The sequence below is a fragment of the Somniosus microcephalus genome, chromosome 7 (genome assembly GCF_052327205.1).
Source record: "Somniosus microcephalus isolate GS21.2 chromosome 7, FLI_Smic_1.0, whole genome shotgun sequence".
In the NCBI taxonomy this organism is placed as follows: domain Eukaryota; kingdom Metazoa; phylum Chordata; class Chondrichthyes; order Squaliformes; family Somniosidae; genus Somniosus; species Somniosus microcephalus.
In genome coordinates, this window is record NC_140993.1 from 265,627,439 (window position 1) to 265,644,552 (window position 17,114).

The 17,114-nt window shown below is 47.9% G+C and overlaps 1 protein-coding gene across 2 annotated transcripts in view; it reads left to right on the forward strand.

The window, feature by feature from the left end:
- The first annotated feature begins 932 nt into the window (after positions 1-932).
- The window catches only part of rspo2 (R-spondin 2), a 209,163-nt gene continuing 192,981 nt past the window's right edge, over positions 933-17,114 (forward strand). The window contains exons 1-2 of one of the 2 annotated variants that reach the window (XM_085993721.1): positions 933-1,481; positions 1,575-1,986. In XM_085993721.1, coding sequence (XP_085849847.1) covers positions 1,893-1,986 — 94 coding nt within the window. In that variant the 5' untranslated portion in view covers positions 933-1,481; positions 1,575-1,892. The remainder of the gene's footprint in view (positions 1,482-1,574; positions 1,987-17,114) is intronic. The other variant, XM_085993722.1, reaches the window with a different exon arrangement.

Sequence of the window (17,114 nt, forward strand, 5' to 3'; positions counted from 1 at the left end):
TTACACACCATCCTGATTTAGAAGTATATCAACCGATCCTTCATCGTCGCTGAGTCAAAATCCTGGAACTCCCTCCCTAACAGCACTGTGGGAGCACCTTCACCACACAGACTGTAGCGGTTCAAGAAGGCGGCTCACCACCACCTTCTCAAGGGCAATTAGGGATGGGCAATAAATGTTGGCCTTGCCAGCGACACCCACATCCCAGGAACGAATAAAAAAAATGCAGTTCTAGATTATTCTCGTCCTGATCTGTACACAAATTTGTCATTTATTCTAGTCCTGATCTGTACACACAGTTCCAGTTTATTCTAGTCCATTATCTGTACACACAGTTCTAATTTATTCTAGTCCATTATCTGTACACACAGTTCCAGTTTATTCTAGTCTGATATGTACACACAGTTCTAATTTATTCTTGTCCTTATCTGTACACACAGTTCCAGATTATTCTAGTCCTGATCTGTACACACAGTTCTAATTTATCCTTGTCCTGATCTGTACACACAGTTCCAGTGTATTCTAGTCCTGATTATACGCACAGTTCCGATCTGTATACAGTTCCAGATTTGCTAATCTCCTGCCAGCCCGTTAAATACAAATTAATTTAAAATAGATTTTTATCCAGCTGTTGGAATATATATATATATTTACATATGATTCAGTGTGGTGCTCTCTTATAACTGTGACATTTGTTTGGAGAAAAATAACTTTAAGACGCGGTCTGGGATTGCTGTGTGACGACTCTGAGGCTGTGGAAGTGCTGTTTGGGGAAGCGACGTATGTTGCGGAGGTGGGGTGTGTGAGTGTGATTATTTCAGGAGGTAGGGCCCTGCGGAAGGCAGTGGGAATGTCTGGTGCGAGTTGGTGTGAGACGGGAGCACAGCACCCCCTGTTAGTCCTCAATCCTGTCTGCACCTTGCAAAAGAAAAGCAATGCTTTTCTCTCTCTCTCTCTCTCTCTCCTCCTCCTCCCTCCCTGAGCTCCTTATAGTACCACAGCTCTGAGCGTCATCCGTGAAACGGTTACAAGAGGGAGGGACAGAGCGCATCAGTTGTGCACAGAGGTACCAGACTGGAGTCACATCCCATCCTGCAGCTACTAGAGACGGAGCTGGAGCCTGAGCCACTGGACTGCGCTGAACACAGGAGAGAGGCGGGGCAGCAATAAGCAAGTTAAATTTCCGTGGGACCGTGTCCTGGAGCCTTGTGTCTGTCACACACGCCCCATGTGTTAACAGGGGTGAGAAGAAGGCGATGTGTGTGTTGCTCAATTTACTTCCCGAGGTAATTGAGTTGAAACTGATTTATTGACTCAGTCTCGATAGATTTTCTCCTCTGCACTCCTGCATTTCTCTCGTTGCTTTTTAAAAAAAAAACAATCCCAAGTCCCTGCTTCACTGGAACAATCTCGGGGGGGCGTCGAGTCCAAGACGGCGACAGATTAACTGCCGAGGGGCTGGAATTCCCTGGAAATAACTGGTAAACTGACCTGTTCATTGGCAATGCAAATGAGACTTTAATTGGATTATTAATAGCTGGTTATCTTGAATATTGTGTCTGCTTCTCTTTTAGAGATTGGCGATCGGCTGGGACCGGCCCGAGAGCTTCCCAGAAGATGCCGAGGGAGGAAGGTAGGCGATCGTGGTGGAGTCACTCGTCCCATGTGTGAGGGAGTTCTGGCCCCTGCCTCTCTCATTCTCTCTCTCAGCCCAGCCTCTGGCGAGCAGGGTAGCGAGGTGCTGGTGTGGTTTGGTTTAATCATCATCATCATTGTTATTATTTTGGACATTTCTCCAATGACTAGTCGCCTTTCCGTGCAATAGAACCGAGCGCAGAGAGAGAGAGACCCGACTGCACAGTCCGATCCCACTGCACCTCCCAGGAGCACAGATGCATTTTCGACTCTTTTCACTTGCGCTGGTTCTTCTAAACTGTATGGATTATGGGCACAGCCTGAATAGCCGAGGGAAGCGGAACAGGAGAGGTCAGTGCCGGCGATGTGACGTGCGCTCGTTGTAAAACATGTTTTAAAATGCAAATCAGACCGATTGACAAACGGAGGGACACTTTGCAAACTTTCAAACAAAGTTGGGCGGTTGGAATTTAATTTGGAGTTTGTTCCTAATACAATAATCCACAAGTGTTCCGTTATTCAAAGTTTTATTTTGAAGACGCTGTGATCTCCAGCCCGCCCCGAGCTGCTGATGCCGGGGTTAAAATCCCGACTCCCGGATCAGGATCAGGCGCTTCACTCAGTGCGGGCAGACCCGGGACTTCTTCAACCACCGACCCTCGGCACCAGTCCAAACTAAACTGGGTTTGAAATCTCCTGGGATTTGATCCATCCCGCAGTCAGTTCGGGTTCTTGTTCCCCTGAAACTGCCTTTCTCCTCATTCACTTCACGGACCAGGGTTCTCTGTCTGTGACTGTGTGTCTCTGTCTCTGAGTATGTCTGTGACTGTGTGTCTCTGTCTCTGAGTATGTCTGTGTCTGTGTGTCTCTGTCTCTGAGTATGTCTGTGTCTGTGTGTCTCTGTCTCTGAGTATGTCGATGTGAGTGTGTGTCTCTGAGTATGTCTGTGACTGTGTGTCTCTGTCTCTGAGTATGTCGATGTGAGTGTGTGTCTCTGTCTCTGAGTATGTCTGTGTCTGTCTGTCTCTGTCTCTGAGTATGTCTGTGTCTGTGTGTCTCTGTCTCTGAGTATGTCGATGTGAGTGTGTGTCTCTGTCTGAGTATGTCTGTGACTGTGTGTCTCTACCCCTGTGTGTGTCTGTGACTGTGTGTCTCTGTCCCTGAGTATGTCTGTGACTGTGTGTCTCTACCCCTGTGTGTGTCTGTGACTGTGTGTATCTGTCTCTGAGTATGTCTGTGAGTGTGTGTCTCTGCCCCTGTGTGTCTAAGTGTCTCTGCCCCTGTGTGTATCTGAGTGTGTGTCTCTGCCCCTGTGTGTGTCTGTGACTGTGTGTCTCTGTCTCTGAGTATGTATGTGACTGTGTGTCTCTGCCCTTGTGTGTATCTAAGTGTGTGTCTCTGCCCCGTGTGTGTCTGTGTGAGTGTGTGTCTCTGCCCCTGTGTTTATCTGTGAGTGTGTGCCTCTGCCCCTGTGTTTATCTGTGAGTGTGTGTCTCTGCCCGTGTGTGTGTCTGTCGGTGTGAGTGTGTGTCTCTGTCTCTCTGTCTCTGAGTGTGTGTCTCTGTCTGTGTGAGTGTGTCTGTGTGAGTGTGTTTCTGTCCCTGTGACTATGTATCTCTGTGTCTCTGAGCGTGTCTGAGTCTCAACATCTGGTTGCTCTGTTTGAAAACTACCGCCCAATGTAGTTAGGTGCTGGAGCCAATTACCCCCTCCCAGTCCTGTCCCAGCCTCTCCCCCTCCCTCCCTCTCTCTCCACTCCCCCCCCCCAGTCTTGTCCCAGTCTCTCTCTCCTCTTCCCTCTCTCCGGGACCCTGCCCTTTCACTGTGCTGATCACCGCTCCTGTAAGCAGAGCTGCGGAGACTGGACGGGACAATCTCTGTTCGCATTCTCGCGTCTGAACTAGAAGTTTGGTTGAAAAGTGGAAGGTGGGGGAATAATGCTCACAAGAGACGGGGGAAACCAGGGAGGACACTGACTTGGCTTTTAATTGGTGAGCAGGGGTTTGTATTCTGTTTTTTTTATCTTGAAGTACAGAATGATGCGGACTCCAGTCCCGGCTCTATCTGTCACCGATAGAAGGTACAGGGGTGTGATTATGGTGGGTGTGGTGGGTGTGGCGGGGCTGGTCTCCCTGGGTTTAAATTTGCACTCAATGGGCTGAGCATGGGCCAGGGGCGAATTTTCCCACCGTGATGTCCCCTCTTTAAAAAGTGATGTTTTACCAGTGAAATAAGCTGTTTATTATTTGTGAGCCCAATTGGCGTGAGGAGGTGAGTCGCATCTTGAATCCGCTGCTGTTGAGGCTTTGGGCAGGAGGTTTCTGGAGAATGAAGTGAACACATCTCGTGTAGTCATGGAGCTTTAATGCTATATTCGCTAGTCCAGATGGGAAGGGAATTCTGCTTGTGCACTTAGAGTCATTGGGGGAGAAATTGGGTGAGTAGCGCCACTTGTTAGCGCCTAAAGAGGCAGGCAGTGGCTGTAGCGCCACTGGCTGCGCCTCCCGCGATATTGAGTTGGGGCGATAATGGTGGCGTTAGTCTTTTGCGCTGCGCCGCCACCGATGACGTCATCGGTGTGCGCAGCGCCCCATTCACGTCCCGTTCGCGATATTTGGTAGCGAACGCTGCAGTTGCGCCGTTTGCTACCCGCGCCCGGTTCACGGGGCCTTACTGTGCCGGCAGCGGCGCAAGTTAAGGTGGAGGTGCGGGGCGGCCGCCGCCAGCACCTCCGTCCCCGGCCTCCTAACCCCCCCCCCCCGGCAGTATTGCCGGCTGTTTCCCGAGAGGCCGGCACTTCTCCTTGGTGCCGGGCTCATTTGCCGGCACTCATGATCGGGGTTCGCGCTGTTGCAGGCACCTCCCCCTTAACAGTGGGAGGGAAGGCCTGCAGTACCGCAGCGTGCCGTGCCGCAGTGTGTGGCACTGTGGCACGTTGCGCTGCGATATTCAGTTTCAGCGCCCTAAGAGGGACGCGGAGCGCCTTGAGCCTCGCCCCGTGTCCCTCGAGGGGCAATTAAACTGAATATCTGACGATCGCTGAAGCCGCGAACGCTGCGCTAAATCCTGCGCTCAGGCGACTTTTGCGCCACTTTGGCACCCCAACCCAATTTCTAGGCCATAGTTATACAGCACAGAAAGAGGCCCTTCGGCCCATCGTGTCCGAGCCGGCCATCAAACCCTGTCTATTCTAATCCCATTTTCCAGCACTTGGTCCATAGCCTTGTATGCTATGGCGTTTCAAGTGCTCATCTAAATGCTTCTTGAATGTTGTGAGGGTTCCTGCCTCTACCACCCTTTCAGGCAGTGAGTTCCAGATTCCAACCACCCTCTGGGTGAAAAGTTTTTCCTCAAATCCCCTCTAAACCTCCTGCCCCTTACCTTGAAACTATGACCCTTGGTTATTGATCCCTCTACTAAGGGGAAAAGTTCCTTTCTATCTACCCTATCTATGCCCCTCATAATTTTGTACACCTCAGGTCCCCCCTCAGCCTTCTCTGCTCTAAGGAAAACAACCCCGGCCTGTCCAGTCTCTCTTCATAGCTGAAGTGCTCCAGCCCAGGTAACATCCTGGTGAATCTCCTCTGCACCCTCTCCAATGTAATCACATCCCTCCTATAGTGTGGCGGCCAGAACTGCACACAGTATTCCAGCTGTGGCCTAACTAGTGTTTTGTACAGCTCCATCATAACCTCCCTGCTCTTATATTCTATGCCTCGGCTAATGAAGGCAAGTATCCCATATGCCTTTTTAACCACCTTATCTACCTGTCCTGCTGCCTTCAGGGATCTATGTACATGCACACACCAAGGTCCCTCTGATCCTCTGTCCTTCCTAGGGTCCTGCCATTCATTGTGTATTCCCTTGCCTTGTTAGTCCTTCCAAAATGCATCACCTCACACGTTTCAGGATTAAATTCCATTTGCCACTGTTCTGCCCATCTAACCATCCCATCTATATCGTCCTGTAGCCTGAGGCTTCCCTCCTCACTATTTACCACTCCACCAATTTTCATGTCATCTGCAAACTTACTGATCATACTTCCTACATTCATATCTAAATCATTAATGTACACTACAAACAGCAAAGGACCCAGCACCGATCCCTGCGGTACACCACTGGACACAGGCTTCCAGTCACAAAAACAACCTTCGACCATCACCCTCTGCCTCCTGCCACTAAGCCAATTTTGGATCCAATGTGCCAAATTGCCCTGGATCCCATGGGCTCTTACCTTCTTGACCAGTCTCCCATGTGGGACTTTGTCAAAAGCCTTACTGAAGTCCCTGTAGACTACATCAACTGCACTACCCTCATCCACACACCTAGTCACCCTCTTGAAAAATTCAATCAAATTGGTCAAACATGATCTCCCCCTGACAGAGCCATGCTGACTATCCCTGATTAATCTCTGCCTCTCCAAGTGGAGACTAATTCTGTCCCTCAGAATTTTTTCCAATAATTTCCCTACCACTGATGTTAGGCTCACTGGCCTGTAATTCCCTGGTTTATCGCTACTACCCTTCTTGAACAATGGTACTACATTAGCTGTTCTCCAGTCCTCTAGCACCTCCCCTGTGGCCAGAGAGGTTCTGAAAATTTGTGTCAGAGCCCCTGCAATCTCCTTCCTTGCTTCACACAGCAGCCTGGGATACATCTCGTCTGGGCCTGGGAATTTATCCACTTTTAAGCCCGCTAAAACCGCTAGTATCTCCTCCCTCTCAATACTAATTTGTTCAAGTATATCACAATCCCCCTGCCTGATTTCTGTGCCTACATCATCCTGCTCCATAGTGAACACAGATGCAAAATATTCATTTAAAACCTCACCTACATCTTCCGGCTCTACACACAGATTGCCACTTTGGTCCCTAATGGGCCCTACTCTTTCCCTGGTTATCCTCTTGCCCTTAATATACTTATAAATCATCTTGGGATTTTTCTTTATTTTGCCCGCCAGTGTTTTTTCATGCCCCCTCTTTGCTCTCCTAATTTATTTTTTAAGTACCCCCCTGCACTTTCTATACTCCTCTAGGGCTTCCACTGTTTTTAGTCCTTTGTATCTGCCAAAAGCCTCCCTTTTTTTCCTAATCCATTCTTGTATATCCCTTGACATCCAAGGTTCCCTGGGTTTGTTGATCCCACCCTTGACCTTTATGGGAACATGTTGGCGTTGTACTCTCTCTATTTCCTTTCTGAAAGACTCCCATTGCTCCGATGTGGATTTTCCTTCAAGTAGCTTATACCAATCCACATTGGCCAGATCCTGCCTTATCATATTAAAATCGGCCTTCCCCCAATTTAGAACCTTTATTTCCGGTCCATCTTTGTCCTTTTCCATGACTACCTTAAATCTTACCGAATTATGGTCACTGTCACCAAAATGCTCTCCTACTGACACTTCTACCACTTGCCCGGCTACATTCCCTAGAATTAGGTCCAGTACCGCCCCCTCTCTTGTAGGACTATCTACATGTTGACTCAAAAAGCTCTCCTGGATGCACTTTAAGAATTCCGCACCCGTTAAGCCTTTCACACTCTGACTATCCCAGTTAATATTGGGGAAGTTGAAATCCCCCACTATTATTACCCTATTATTTCTACACTTCTCTGAGATTTGCCTACATATCTGTTCCTCTATCTCCCCCTGACTGTTTGGGGGCCTATAGTACACTCCCAGCAAAGTGCTTGACCCCTTTTTGTTTTTAAGTTCTACCCATATGGCCTCATTAGAGGAACCTGCTAAGATATCATCCCTCCTTAATTGACTCTTTGATTAATATTGCGACATCCCCTCCTCTTTTACACCCCCCTCTGTCTCGCCTGAAGATTCTATACCCCGGAATATTGAGCTGCCAGTCCTGACCCTCCCTCAACCATGTCTCTGTGATAGCAACAATATCATACTCCCATGTGTTCATCAACACCTTCAATTCATCTGCTTTACTCGCAAGACTCCTTGCATTAAAATAAATGCCATCCAGCCTTGCCATACTCTCTTGTGCCATTACATATTTGCTCTGCCTTCCAGGCTGACTTGTTTTTTCGCCAAGTTAGTTTAACCCACCCCCCACCGAACAGCACTAGCAAACCTCCCCGCAAGGATGTTGGTCCCGTTCCGGTTCAGGTGCAACCTGTCCGACTTGTACAGGTCCCACCTTCCCCAGAAGCAGACCCAGTGATCCAGGAAACTAAAGCCCTCCCTCGTGCACCAACTCTTTAGCCACGCATTCATCTGCTCTGTCCTATTCCTATACTCACTTGCACGTAAACGTTAATTAATTAAAACTAGCTCTTTCAACTGGTCATTGTTGTCGTACGTGTCTTCACACTGTTCCCTTTGGGGAACTGTATGAAGCGGTGGAAGGATTTCTGGCCGCGTTAACGCTCCTTCCGTGACCGTAACCATCTTCATACCAGCCATTAGGGTGGTTAGTCTTATGGCAGGAGGGTTTTACGGGCTCCCACAACCCATACGAGGGGCGGGGGGGGGGGCGGCCACCCGCACCCACGGACGCAAGTATCCAGCTGGATGTCAACCCAGAATTTAGAGCCGGAGCTCCGACTCCACTTGCTGGGACTGTCTGGAGCGGGGTTCGAAACCCTACACCTTCTGGCCTAGCGGCGGGGATGCTTACCGCTACGCCAAAGGCCCACTCCCTTTCAACTGGTAACATGGTATGAACTACTGTATTCTCAGCTAAGTGTTTTGGTCAGGAGAGCAATAAGATTACTCTCCCCATTTTAAACATCAACCTGTAGTGTGCTGGTTCTGTTACTGGACTAAAGGCCCAGAGAATGGAAGTTTGGCCAGTTTGAGAATTTGTATTCAAAGAAAGCACATCTGGAATTAAACATCTGGGTGTCAGTAAAAGTGACCATGAAGGTGTCAGATGGCCGTAAAATCCCATCTGGTTCATTAACGTCCTTTAGGGAAGGAAGCCTGCCATCCTTACCTGGCCTGTATGTGACTCCAGACCCACACAAACGTGGCTGACTCTTAACTGTCCTCAAGTGGCCCAGCAAGAGCCTTGGTAGTATCAAAACCGCCCAATGGCTTAAGAAGGCAGCCCACCACCACCACCATCTCAGGGCTATTAAAGATGGGCAATAATACATTAAATATTAAAAAGCGGTTGAATGTGTGGCTTGCAATTTTCTAAATTTAAAATTCATAACTGAACATGTGAAATGGCTTCAGCTGCACATCAGTGTGAAGGTGGCTGTATAACCTGGTGATCTAATACGACAACAACAACTTGCATTTATATAGCGCCTTTCACGTCGTAAAACATCTCGAGGTGCTTCACAGGCGCGTTAACAAAAATTTGACACCGCGCTAGATATTGGGGCCGGTAACTAAAAGCTTGTTCAAGGAGGTAGGTTTTAAGGAGCATCTTAAAGGAGGAAAGAGAGGCGGAGAGGTTTAGGGAGGGAATTCCAGAGCTTAGGGCCTCGGCAGCTGAAGGCACGGCCGCCAATGGTGGAGCGATTAAAATCGGGGATGCGCAAGAGGCCAGAATTGGAGGAGCGCAGAGATCTTGGAGGGTTGTGGGGCTGGAGGAGGTTAGAGAGATAGGGAGGGGCGAGGCCATGGAGGGATTTGAAAACAAGGATGAGAATTTTTAAATCGAGGCTTTGCTTAACTGGGAGCCAATGTAGGTCAGCGAGCACAGGGGTGATGGGTGAACGGGGCTTGGTGCGAGTTAGGACACGGGCAGCCGAGTTTTAGATGAGCTGAAGTTTACGGAGGGTGGAAGGTGGGAGGCCGGCCAGGAGTGTGTTGGAATAGTCAAGTCTAGAGGTAACAAAGGCATGGTTGAGGGTTTCAGCAGCAGATGAACTGAAACGGGCAGAGTTGGGTGACGTTACGGAGATGGAAATAGGCTGTCTTAGCGATGGCGCGGATATGCGGTCGGAAGCTCATTTCGGTAGGTAGCTTTGTACCGTTCTGGCTTTGCACCACATGCAGTGTTACATATTCAGCTGATTGTGAAGCCCAAGTGTTTCATCAAACTGTTTTTCAAAGAACATTTTTATAGGCGAAAGCGTAGCACTTCTACCTCAACTTCTCATCGAATTACCCAACTTGCAACCAATCTCCAGTGCACAGCACCTTGTTGAGCTCTGTGCGAGACACAGGCAGTACAGCTTGTGTGAGCATTGGGCTCTACAGGTACTGGTGTAAGATTGGCAACTTTAATATAAGAAAAGTCTGATGTGGCAGACAGGGGTTGTGTAAAATGACAGAGTGTGTGTGTGTGTGTGTGTGTGTGTGTGGCATTGTACAGGCTGCTTGTCTGCTCTGAAGTGGAATCTGAAACATTGGGCTGGATTTTGATACTGGAGGCACGTAGGAGGCGGGACTATAACTTTTGGGGTTGTAGTCCCGCCTCCATCGAGTTATGGCCAACCCACGCGATTTTCACTTGACTGACCTTGTTGAGTAGGCTCAGCAGGCCAATTAAAGGCCACCCGGCAACAGGTGACATCACAGATTGACATTTCATCTGTCAAAAGCTTTTGACAGATGAAATATCAGCGTTTGACAGCTCTTTGAAGCTGTCAAACACTGACAATCTGTACTCCAAGTTAATTCCTTCCTCTCAGGCTGATTTAGAGATCTCTCCAGAACAGAAAGCTGAATGCTGCAACTTTTGACAGCTCGCGGCCATTCTGCTTTCTGTGCCGGTGAGATGAGGGACTCCTGAGACCTGAAGGAATGAAGGCTGTAAAGGTAAGTAAATGTAAGTAAAACTTCTTTAAACACTTTACACACACCAAACACACTTATCTCTGCACTCATGCACCCATCACTCACCTGAACACCGGACACCTCGAACCCTCCAAGCCCTTCAGCCCGACGGTCCACCTCGCTAACTTGGCGTGGTTTGGAGCCATCGGGAATCCCACACTTCAGCAATAAAAATAGGGATTAGGCTAAAAACTGCCTGTTAACTACCTGTTAACAGGCAGTTAATTGGCACTGATCCCCTTCCCACCTCGGGGAGACGGCTCCCAGCACAGGTCAGGTATCCGCCTCCTTTGAAACTGGCATGAAGGCGGGTTGAGGGCGGGATGGGTTCGTGCCCCCCGACTTTGAGATTTTAACCCCCCCCACACGCCTCCAAACCCGTCTCCATGGCCCAATGAAAATCCTGCCCAATGTTTCAGTAACATGTATTGAAGATTGGTTAACAGACAGAAAACAGAGAGTAGGAATAAACGGGTCATTTTCGGGTTGGCAGGCTGTAACTAGTGGAGTGCCTCAAGGATCAGTGCTTGGGCCTCGGCTATTCACAATCTATATCAATGACATAGATGAGGGGACTGAGTGTAATGTATCCAAGTTTGCTGAGGATACAAAGCTAGGTGGGAAAGTAAGCTGAGAGGAGGACACAAAGAGGCTGCAAAGTGATATAGACCGGTTAAGTGATCGGGCAAGAAGGTGGCAGATTGTGTATAATGTGGGGAAATGTGAAATTATCCACTTTGGTAGGAAGAATAGAGACGCAGAATTTTTTTAAAAGGTAAGAGACTCGTAAATGTTGGTATTTAGACTGATTTGGGTGTTCTTGTATACGAATCACACAAAATTAACATGCAGGTACAGCAAGCGTGTAGGAAGGCAAATCATATGCTGACCTTTATTGTAAGAGGGTTGAAGTATAAGAGTAAGGAAGTCTTGCGGCAGTTATATAGGGCTTTGGTGAGACCACACCTGGAGTACTGTGCACAGTTTTGGTCTCCTTATCTAAGGAAGGATATACTTGCCTTGGAGGCGGTGCAACGAAGGTTCACTAGATTGATTCCTGGGATGAGAGGGTTGTCCTATGAGGAGAGATTGTGTAGAATGGGCCGATACTCTCTGGAGTTTAGAGGAATGAGAGGCGATCTCATTGAAACGTATAAAATTTTCAGAGGGCTTGACAGGTTGTTTCCCCTGACTGGGGAGTCTAGAACTAGGGGTCACAGTCTCAGAATAAGGGGTCAGCCATTTAGGACTGAGATGAGGAGAAATTTCTTCACTCAGAGGGTTGTGAATCTCTGGAATTCTCTACCCAGAGGGCTGTGGATGCTCCATCATTGAGTATATTCAAAACTGCTAGATTTTGGGAATCGAGGGATATGGGAAAAGTGGAGTTGAGGTCGGTGATCAGCCATGATCTTATTGAATGGCAGAGCAGGCTCGAGGGGCCGTATGGCCTACTCCTGCTCCTATTTCTTATAAACAAAGAGGGAGTGCATTGCACATGGGAAGGAAAAATGGGTTTTCCATCCTCCATGAATGGACCTGATGGTAGACATGGTGCTCAACATATCTGACCAATACAGAGCCAATAGAATGCAGAGTTACAAAATCAACATAGAGCAAAAGCCCCAGGAAGTTGTGATCACCCTGCACTGGTTAGACGGTACCTCGGGTAACGCGGCCAATTCTGAGACACAAGAGAGACATTCAGCAATAGAGGAAGTGCAGCAAAGAGCCACAGTAGTGAGGAATGTTGTGTGTTGAGGAATATCTTGCCTCAGAGGGTGGTGAATCTTTGGAATTCTCTACCCCAGAGGGCTATGGAGGCTCCGTCGTTGAGTATATTCAAGACAGAGATCGATTGATTTTTGGGTATTAAGGGAACCAAAAGGATGTGGGGATAGTTCAGGAAGTTGGAGTGGAGGTCAAAGATTAGCCATGATCTTATTGAATGGCGGAACAGACTCGAAGGGCTGAATGGCCGACTCCTGCTCCTATTTCTTATGTTATGTTTATGGAGGTGTGTAGAAGATTGTAGATCGCATAGAAAAGTTAAATTGGGGAAAGAGTAGCATGAAGTTCATCAGGATCAAACCACTAGAAACTAACTTTAGGGCTGACACCAGAACTTACTTCACACAACGAGAGGTCAACAGGGATAGACTCCCGAACAGAGGACTGGAGGCAGAATCCCCTGAATCGTTGAAGAAACAATTAGAAACTGCAATGGGGTGACTTGGGGAACCTTCTGGAATGATGAATTATGATGGGCTGAATGGCCTTGCTCATCTGTAATTATCTGGGGATCTTATTGTGAAGGGAGGATGTGGCAGAACTCCATACTGGTGGGGGGAGCTGCTTTGTAACGTCTCCTGATGGAGAGCTGGTTTACTGGGGCTGACTGAGGAAGGATGTTCTTGCCATGGAGGGAGTTCAGCGAAGATTCACCAGGCTGATACCTGGGATGGCAGGAATGATGTATGAGGAGAGATTGGGTCGATTGGGCTTATACTCGCTGGAGTTTAGAAGAATGAGAGGGGGTCTCATTGAAACTTATAAAATTCTGACAGGACTGGACAGACTCGATGCAGGAAGGATGTTCCCGATGGCGGGGGAGTCCAGAACCAGGGGTCACAGTCTAAGGATAAGGGGTAAGCCATTTAGGACTGAGATGAGGAGGAATTTCTTCACCCAGAGAGTGGTGAACCTGTGGAATTCTCTACCACACAAAGCAGTAGAAGCCAATTCATTAAATATATTCAAGAAGGAGTTGGATATATTTCTTAAGGCTAAAGGGATCAAGGGATATGGGGAGAAAGCAGGGACAGGGTACTGAGTTTGGATGATCAGCCATGATCTCATTGAATGGCGGAGCAGGCTCGAGGGGCTGAATGGCCTACTCCTGCTCCTATCTTCTATGTTTCTATGACTGTGCCCTCTGTACAAATTGAAAGGTGTCTCTCTGCATCCTACACCTGGCTCACTGCACCAGTGTGTGTATTTCCCCCACCCCCAACCCCCCACAATGGCCTCTATGATTGCTCAGTGATTTAATTTTTTTTTTGCAATACTCACATTTTATTTTGTTTTTTTTTACATACAAAACTAGATTCATAATAATACCACCTGCAAATTTGTTTATTGTAGGATTGAGATATGTATTTGGTCCGCTCATTATTTGGATCGAAAAGTGACACAACATACAGGTGCACAGAATATGCTTAGTAATATACAGATGCAATACTTCATTTATATTACGAAAGGCCATTAATATGTTCCGTAGATGTTCCAGCAGCGATTAAATGCACTGCCTACGTTGCTATTAAGTCATTCAGATCAAGGTGGTTCTAGGTTTAGTTGTCCAGTCTGTGGTAATAATAAAGCCTCAATCTTGGGCACTAGTTTGAGTAGGGGGGGCGGGGGGGAGGGGGAAGAAAACAACTGCTATTCCAATGTAAACATCGGGGGAGGGGGTCGTTACCTGATCCGAGGTGGCTGCCCCGCAGTAGAATTGCCAGAATCTGTTGCTTGGTGGCTGGCTCGGCTTTCACACCCATTCCATCGCCTGTTCAAACTTCCTGGGGTGACCTGACTGACTGGGTCGGTGGCCATCAGTCAGCCAGCATGGCTCCTTGCAGCTACAGCAAACTTGAACTTGGCCCCAAAAGTCAAGCCTGAGAAACCTGGAAAGTCCTGGCTAGGAGTCTGCCTCCGAGAAGGTGGACAGGGTGAGTTTGCTGCTGGAAGTGCATCGCTGGAGGCTTTGTGAATTTGGTGAATCTGATCTCCTGGTAATTGGGCGAGTGGGAGAGAGGCGGCTACACTGCATTCAGTTTGCCTTTTCCAAAAGCTTCACCTTGAGTTGCTGCTTATGCTGGTGGTCGCTCTTGTGACTTGGTCCATGGAGGGGAGAAATGAACTAGGGTTCCTCCTTCTGAAAGCAATTGCAGTGATCCCTGTTGGAAATGTGCAGGTATGGATATTGGATGAGAACCTTGAGTGCAGTGTGATGTAAAAAGGAGTCTCACACATCAAGGAACTTTTAAAGTAAGCTTTAAGCAACTTATAATTATACTATATACAAGAGCGGTCTTCACCATGCCTCTAGGAGAAGCCCCTTTACCATACTGAGCAGTTCAGTATTTATACTAGTCCAAACACAGGAAGTGATGTATGCACAGAGTTCACAGTTAGTGATGTGCACATAGCTTCATCCGGAAGTTATTTATTATTATTACACAGTGCTCTCCACAGTTAAATACCCTGCTGACATTTATGGCCTGGCCTCACATTTGAAGAATGGCTGAGGTACTGAGCCAGTTGGTGGACTCGTCACTCCATCTTGCTGCTTGTGGGGGAGGTAAAGAAAAATCTCTTAGAAAGCAAAGTCTGCCACATGTGGGAGGGGAAGGGACGAGAAAGCAGCTGTTAACAGTTTTCTTCTTTCCCATGGTGGTGAGTTTTATACTACTATTACCTTCTAAATTCATTCTTGGGGTGTGGGTGTCGCTAGCAAGGCCCATCCCTAGTTCCCCAGAGATTTTCCTCATGAACATCTGTGTAGCAGTTTTGATACAATTGAAGGGCTTGCTCGGCCACTTAACGCGTCAACCACATTGGCGTGGGCTTGGAGTCACCTATAGGCCCAGGGATGGCAGGTTTCCTTCCCTGAACGACATCAATGAACCAGACAATGAACCAGTTGGATTTGGGTTTGGATGCTGAAGGTGTTAAATGTGGTATCCATGTCGAAGGTGGAGTAGAAAAGGTTTTGCATGGGCTGAGGCCAGATTGTGCCTAAAATATGGAACCCTTCTGGTGGTTGTGCTGCTTTCCCTTTTTGTATGGGCCTGTGAGCTGAGGTTATGGTGGAGCGAGAAGTGGTCAAACCCTCCATCAAGTCCTTACTCGGTTGTGTACACAGATGCTGCCTTGTAGCTTGTGTCTGCCCCACTTGCAGGGAACAGTTTTTAATGCAGTCTTGCATCATTTGCTTAAGTGCTCTTCAAACTGCGCTCTACAGAATGAATTGGGGTTTTTTTTGGAAGCTATTTTGCAACACTTAGTGCAGTGATTTGTTGAAGTGTTATGAGATGAGTACTTTCATTACTGAAAATGTCATTAATGCATCAACAATATATAGGAAGAGTGAGGGAGATTGTGCAAGACCTTGATTCAAGGCAGTCGCACTCTGTGACTCCCCAGTGGAAGCTTTTCTAACCTGTTGCTCTGGTTTATTCAATGCAGTAGTTTTAAATGTATTTCAATGAGGATATTATACTACCGTGTATCTAGTGTTCTAGAATGAAAAAATTATGGTGATCGAACAACTAAAATGAATGCTCATTAAACCACTGCACTTCATTCAGTTCCAGTTTAAACTTTCCATATTTTTGATTCCAAAAGGTTGAAATTGCACAGTTACATTTTAGTTGTCAATGTATCGTCAGTCACCTTCATCTATTCTCTTAATGAAAGTGTGTAATCCAGACTGAAATAAAATAGCAAGAGGATTTCCTAGTAACCCATTCACCAAGGGATATGGGGATTTAAAACATTTTTTTTTTATGGGATGTGGGCGTTGCTTGCAAGGCCAGCATTTATTGCCCATCCCTAATTGTCCTTGAGAAGGTGGTGGTGAGCTGCCTTCTTGAACCTCTGCAGTCCGTGTGGTGAAGGTACTCCCACAGTGCTGTTAGTTAGGGAGTGCCAGATTTTGACCCAGCGACGATGAAGGATCGGCGATATACTTGGCTAGAGGCGCGGCTAGTTCTGGAGCACAAGTCTTCAGCCCGATAGCCGGGATGTTGTCGGGGCTCATAGCCTTTGCTGTATCCAGTGCGCTCAGCCGTTTCTTGATATCATGGTGTGTGACTTGGAGGGGAACCTGGAGATGGTGGCGTTCCCATGTGCCTGCTGCCCTGGTCCTTCTAGGTGGTAGAGGTCGCAGGTTTGGGAGGTGTTGCCGAAGAAGCTTTGGCAAATTGCTGCAGCACATCTTGTAGATGGTACACACTGCAGCCACGGTGCGCCAGTGGTGGAGGGAGTGAATGTTTAAGGTGGTGGATGGGGTGCCAACCAAGTGGGCTGCTTTGTCTTGGATGGTGTCGAGCTTCTTGAGTGTTGTTGGAGCTGCACTTATCCAGGCAAGTGGAGTGTATTCCATCACACTCCTTACTTGTGCCTTGTAGGTGGTAGAAAGGCTTTGGGGAGTCAGGAGGTGAGACGCAGAATACCTAGCCTCTGACCTGCTCTTGTAGCCACAGTATTTATGTGGCTGGTCCAGTTAAGTTTCTGGTCAATGGTGACCCCCCACGATGTTGATGGTGGGGGATTTGGCGATGGTAATGTCAAGGGGTGGTGGTTAGACTCCCGCTTGTTGGAGATAGTCATTGCCTGGCACTTGTGTGGCGCAAATGTTACCTGCCACTTATCAGCCCAAGCCTGAACGTCGTCCAGGTCTTGTTGTATGCGGGCATGGACTGCTTCATTATCTGAGGAGTTGTGAATGGTACTGAACACTGTGCAGTCATCAGCGAACATCCCCATTTCTGACCTTATGTTGGAGAGAAGCTCATTGATGAAGCAGCTGAAGATGGTTGGGCCTAGGACACTGCCCTGAGGAACTCCTGCAGCGATGCCCTGGGGCTGTGATGATTGACCTTCAATCACCACAACCGCCTTCCTTTGTGCTAGGTATGACTCCAACCAGTGGAGAGTTTTCCCC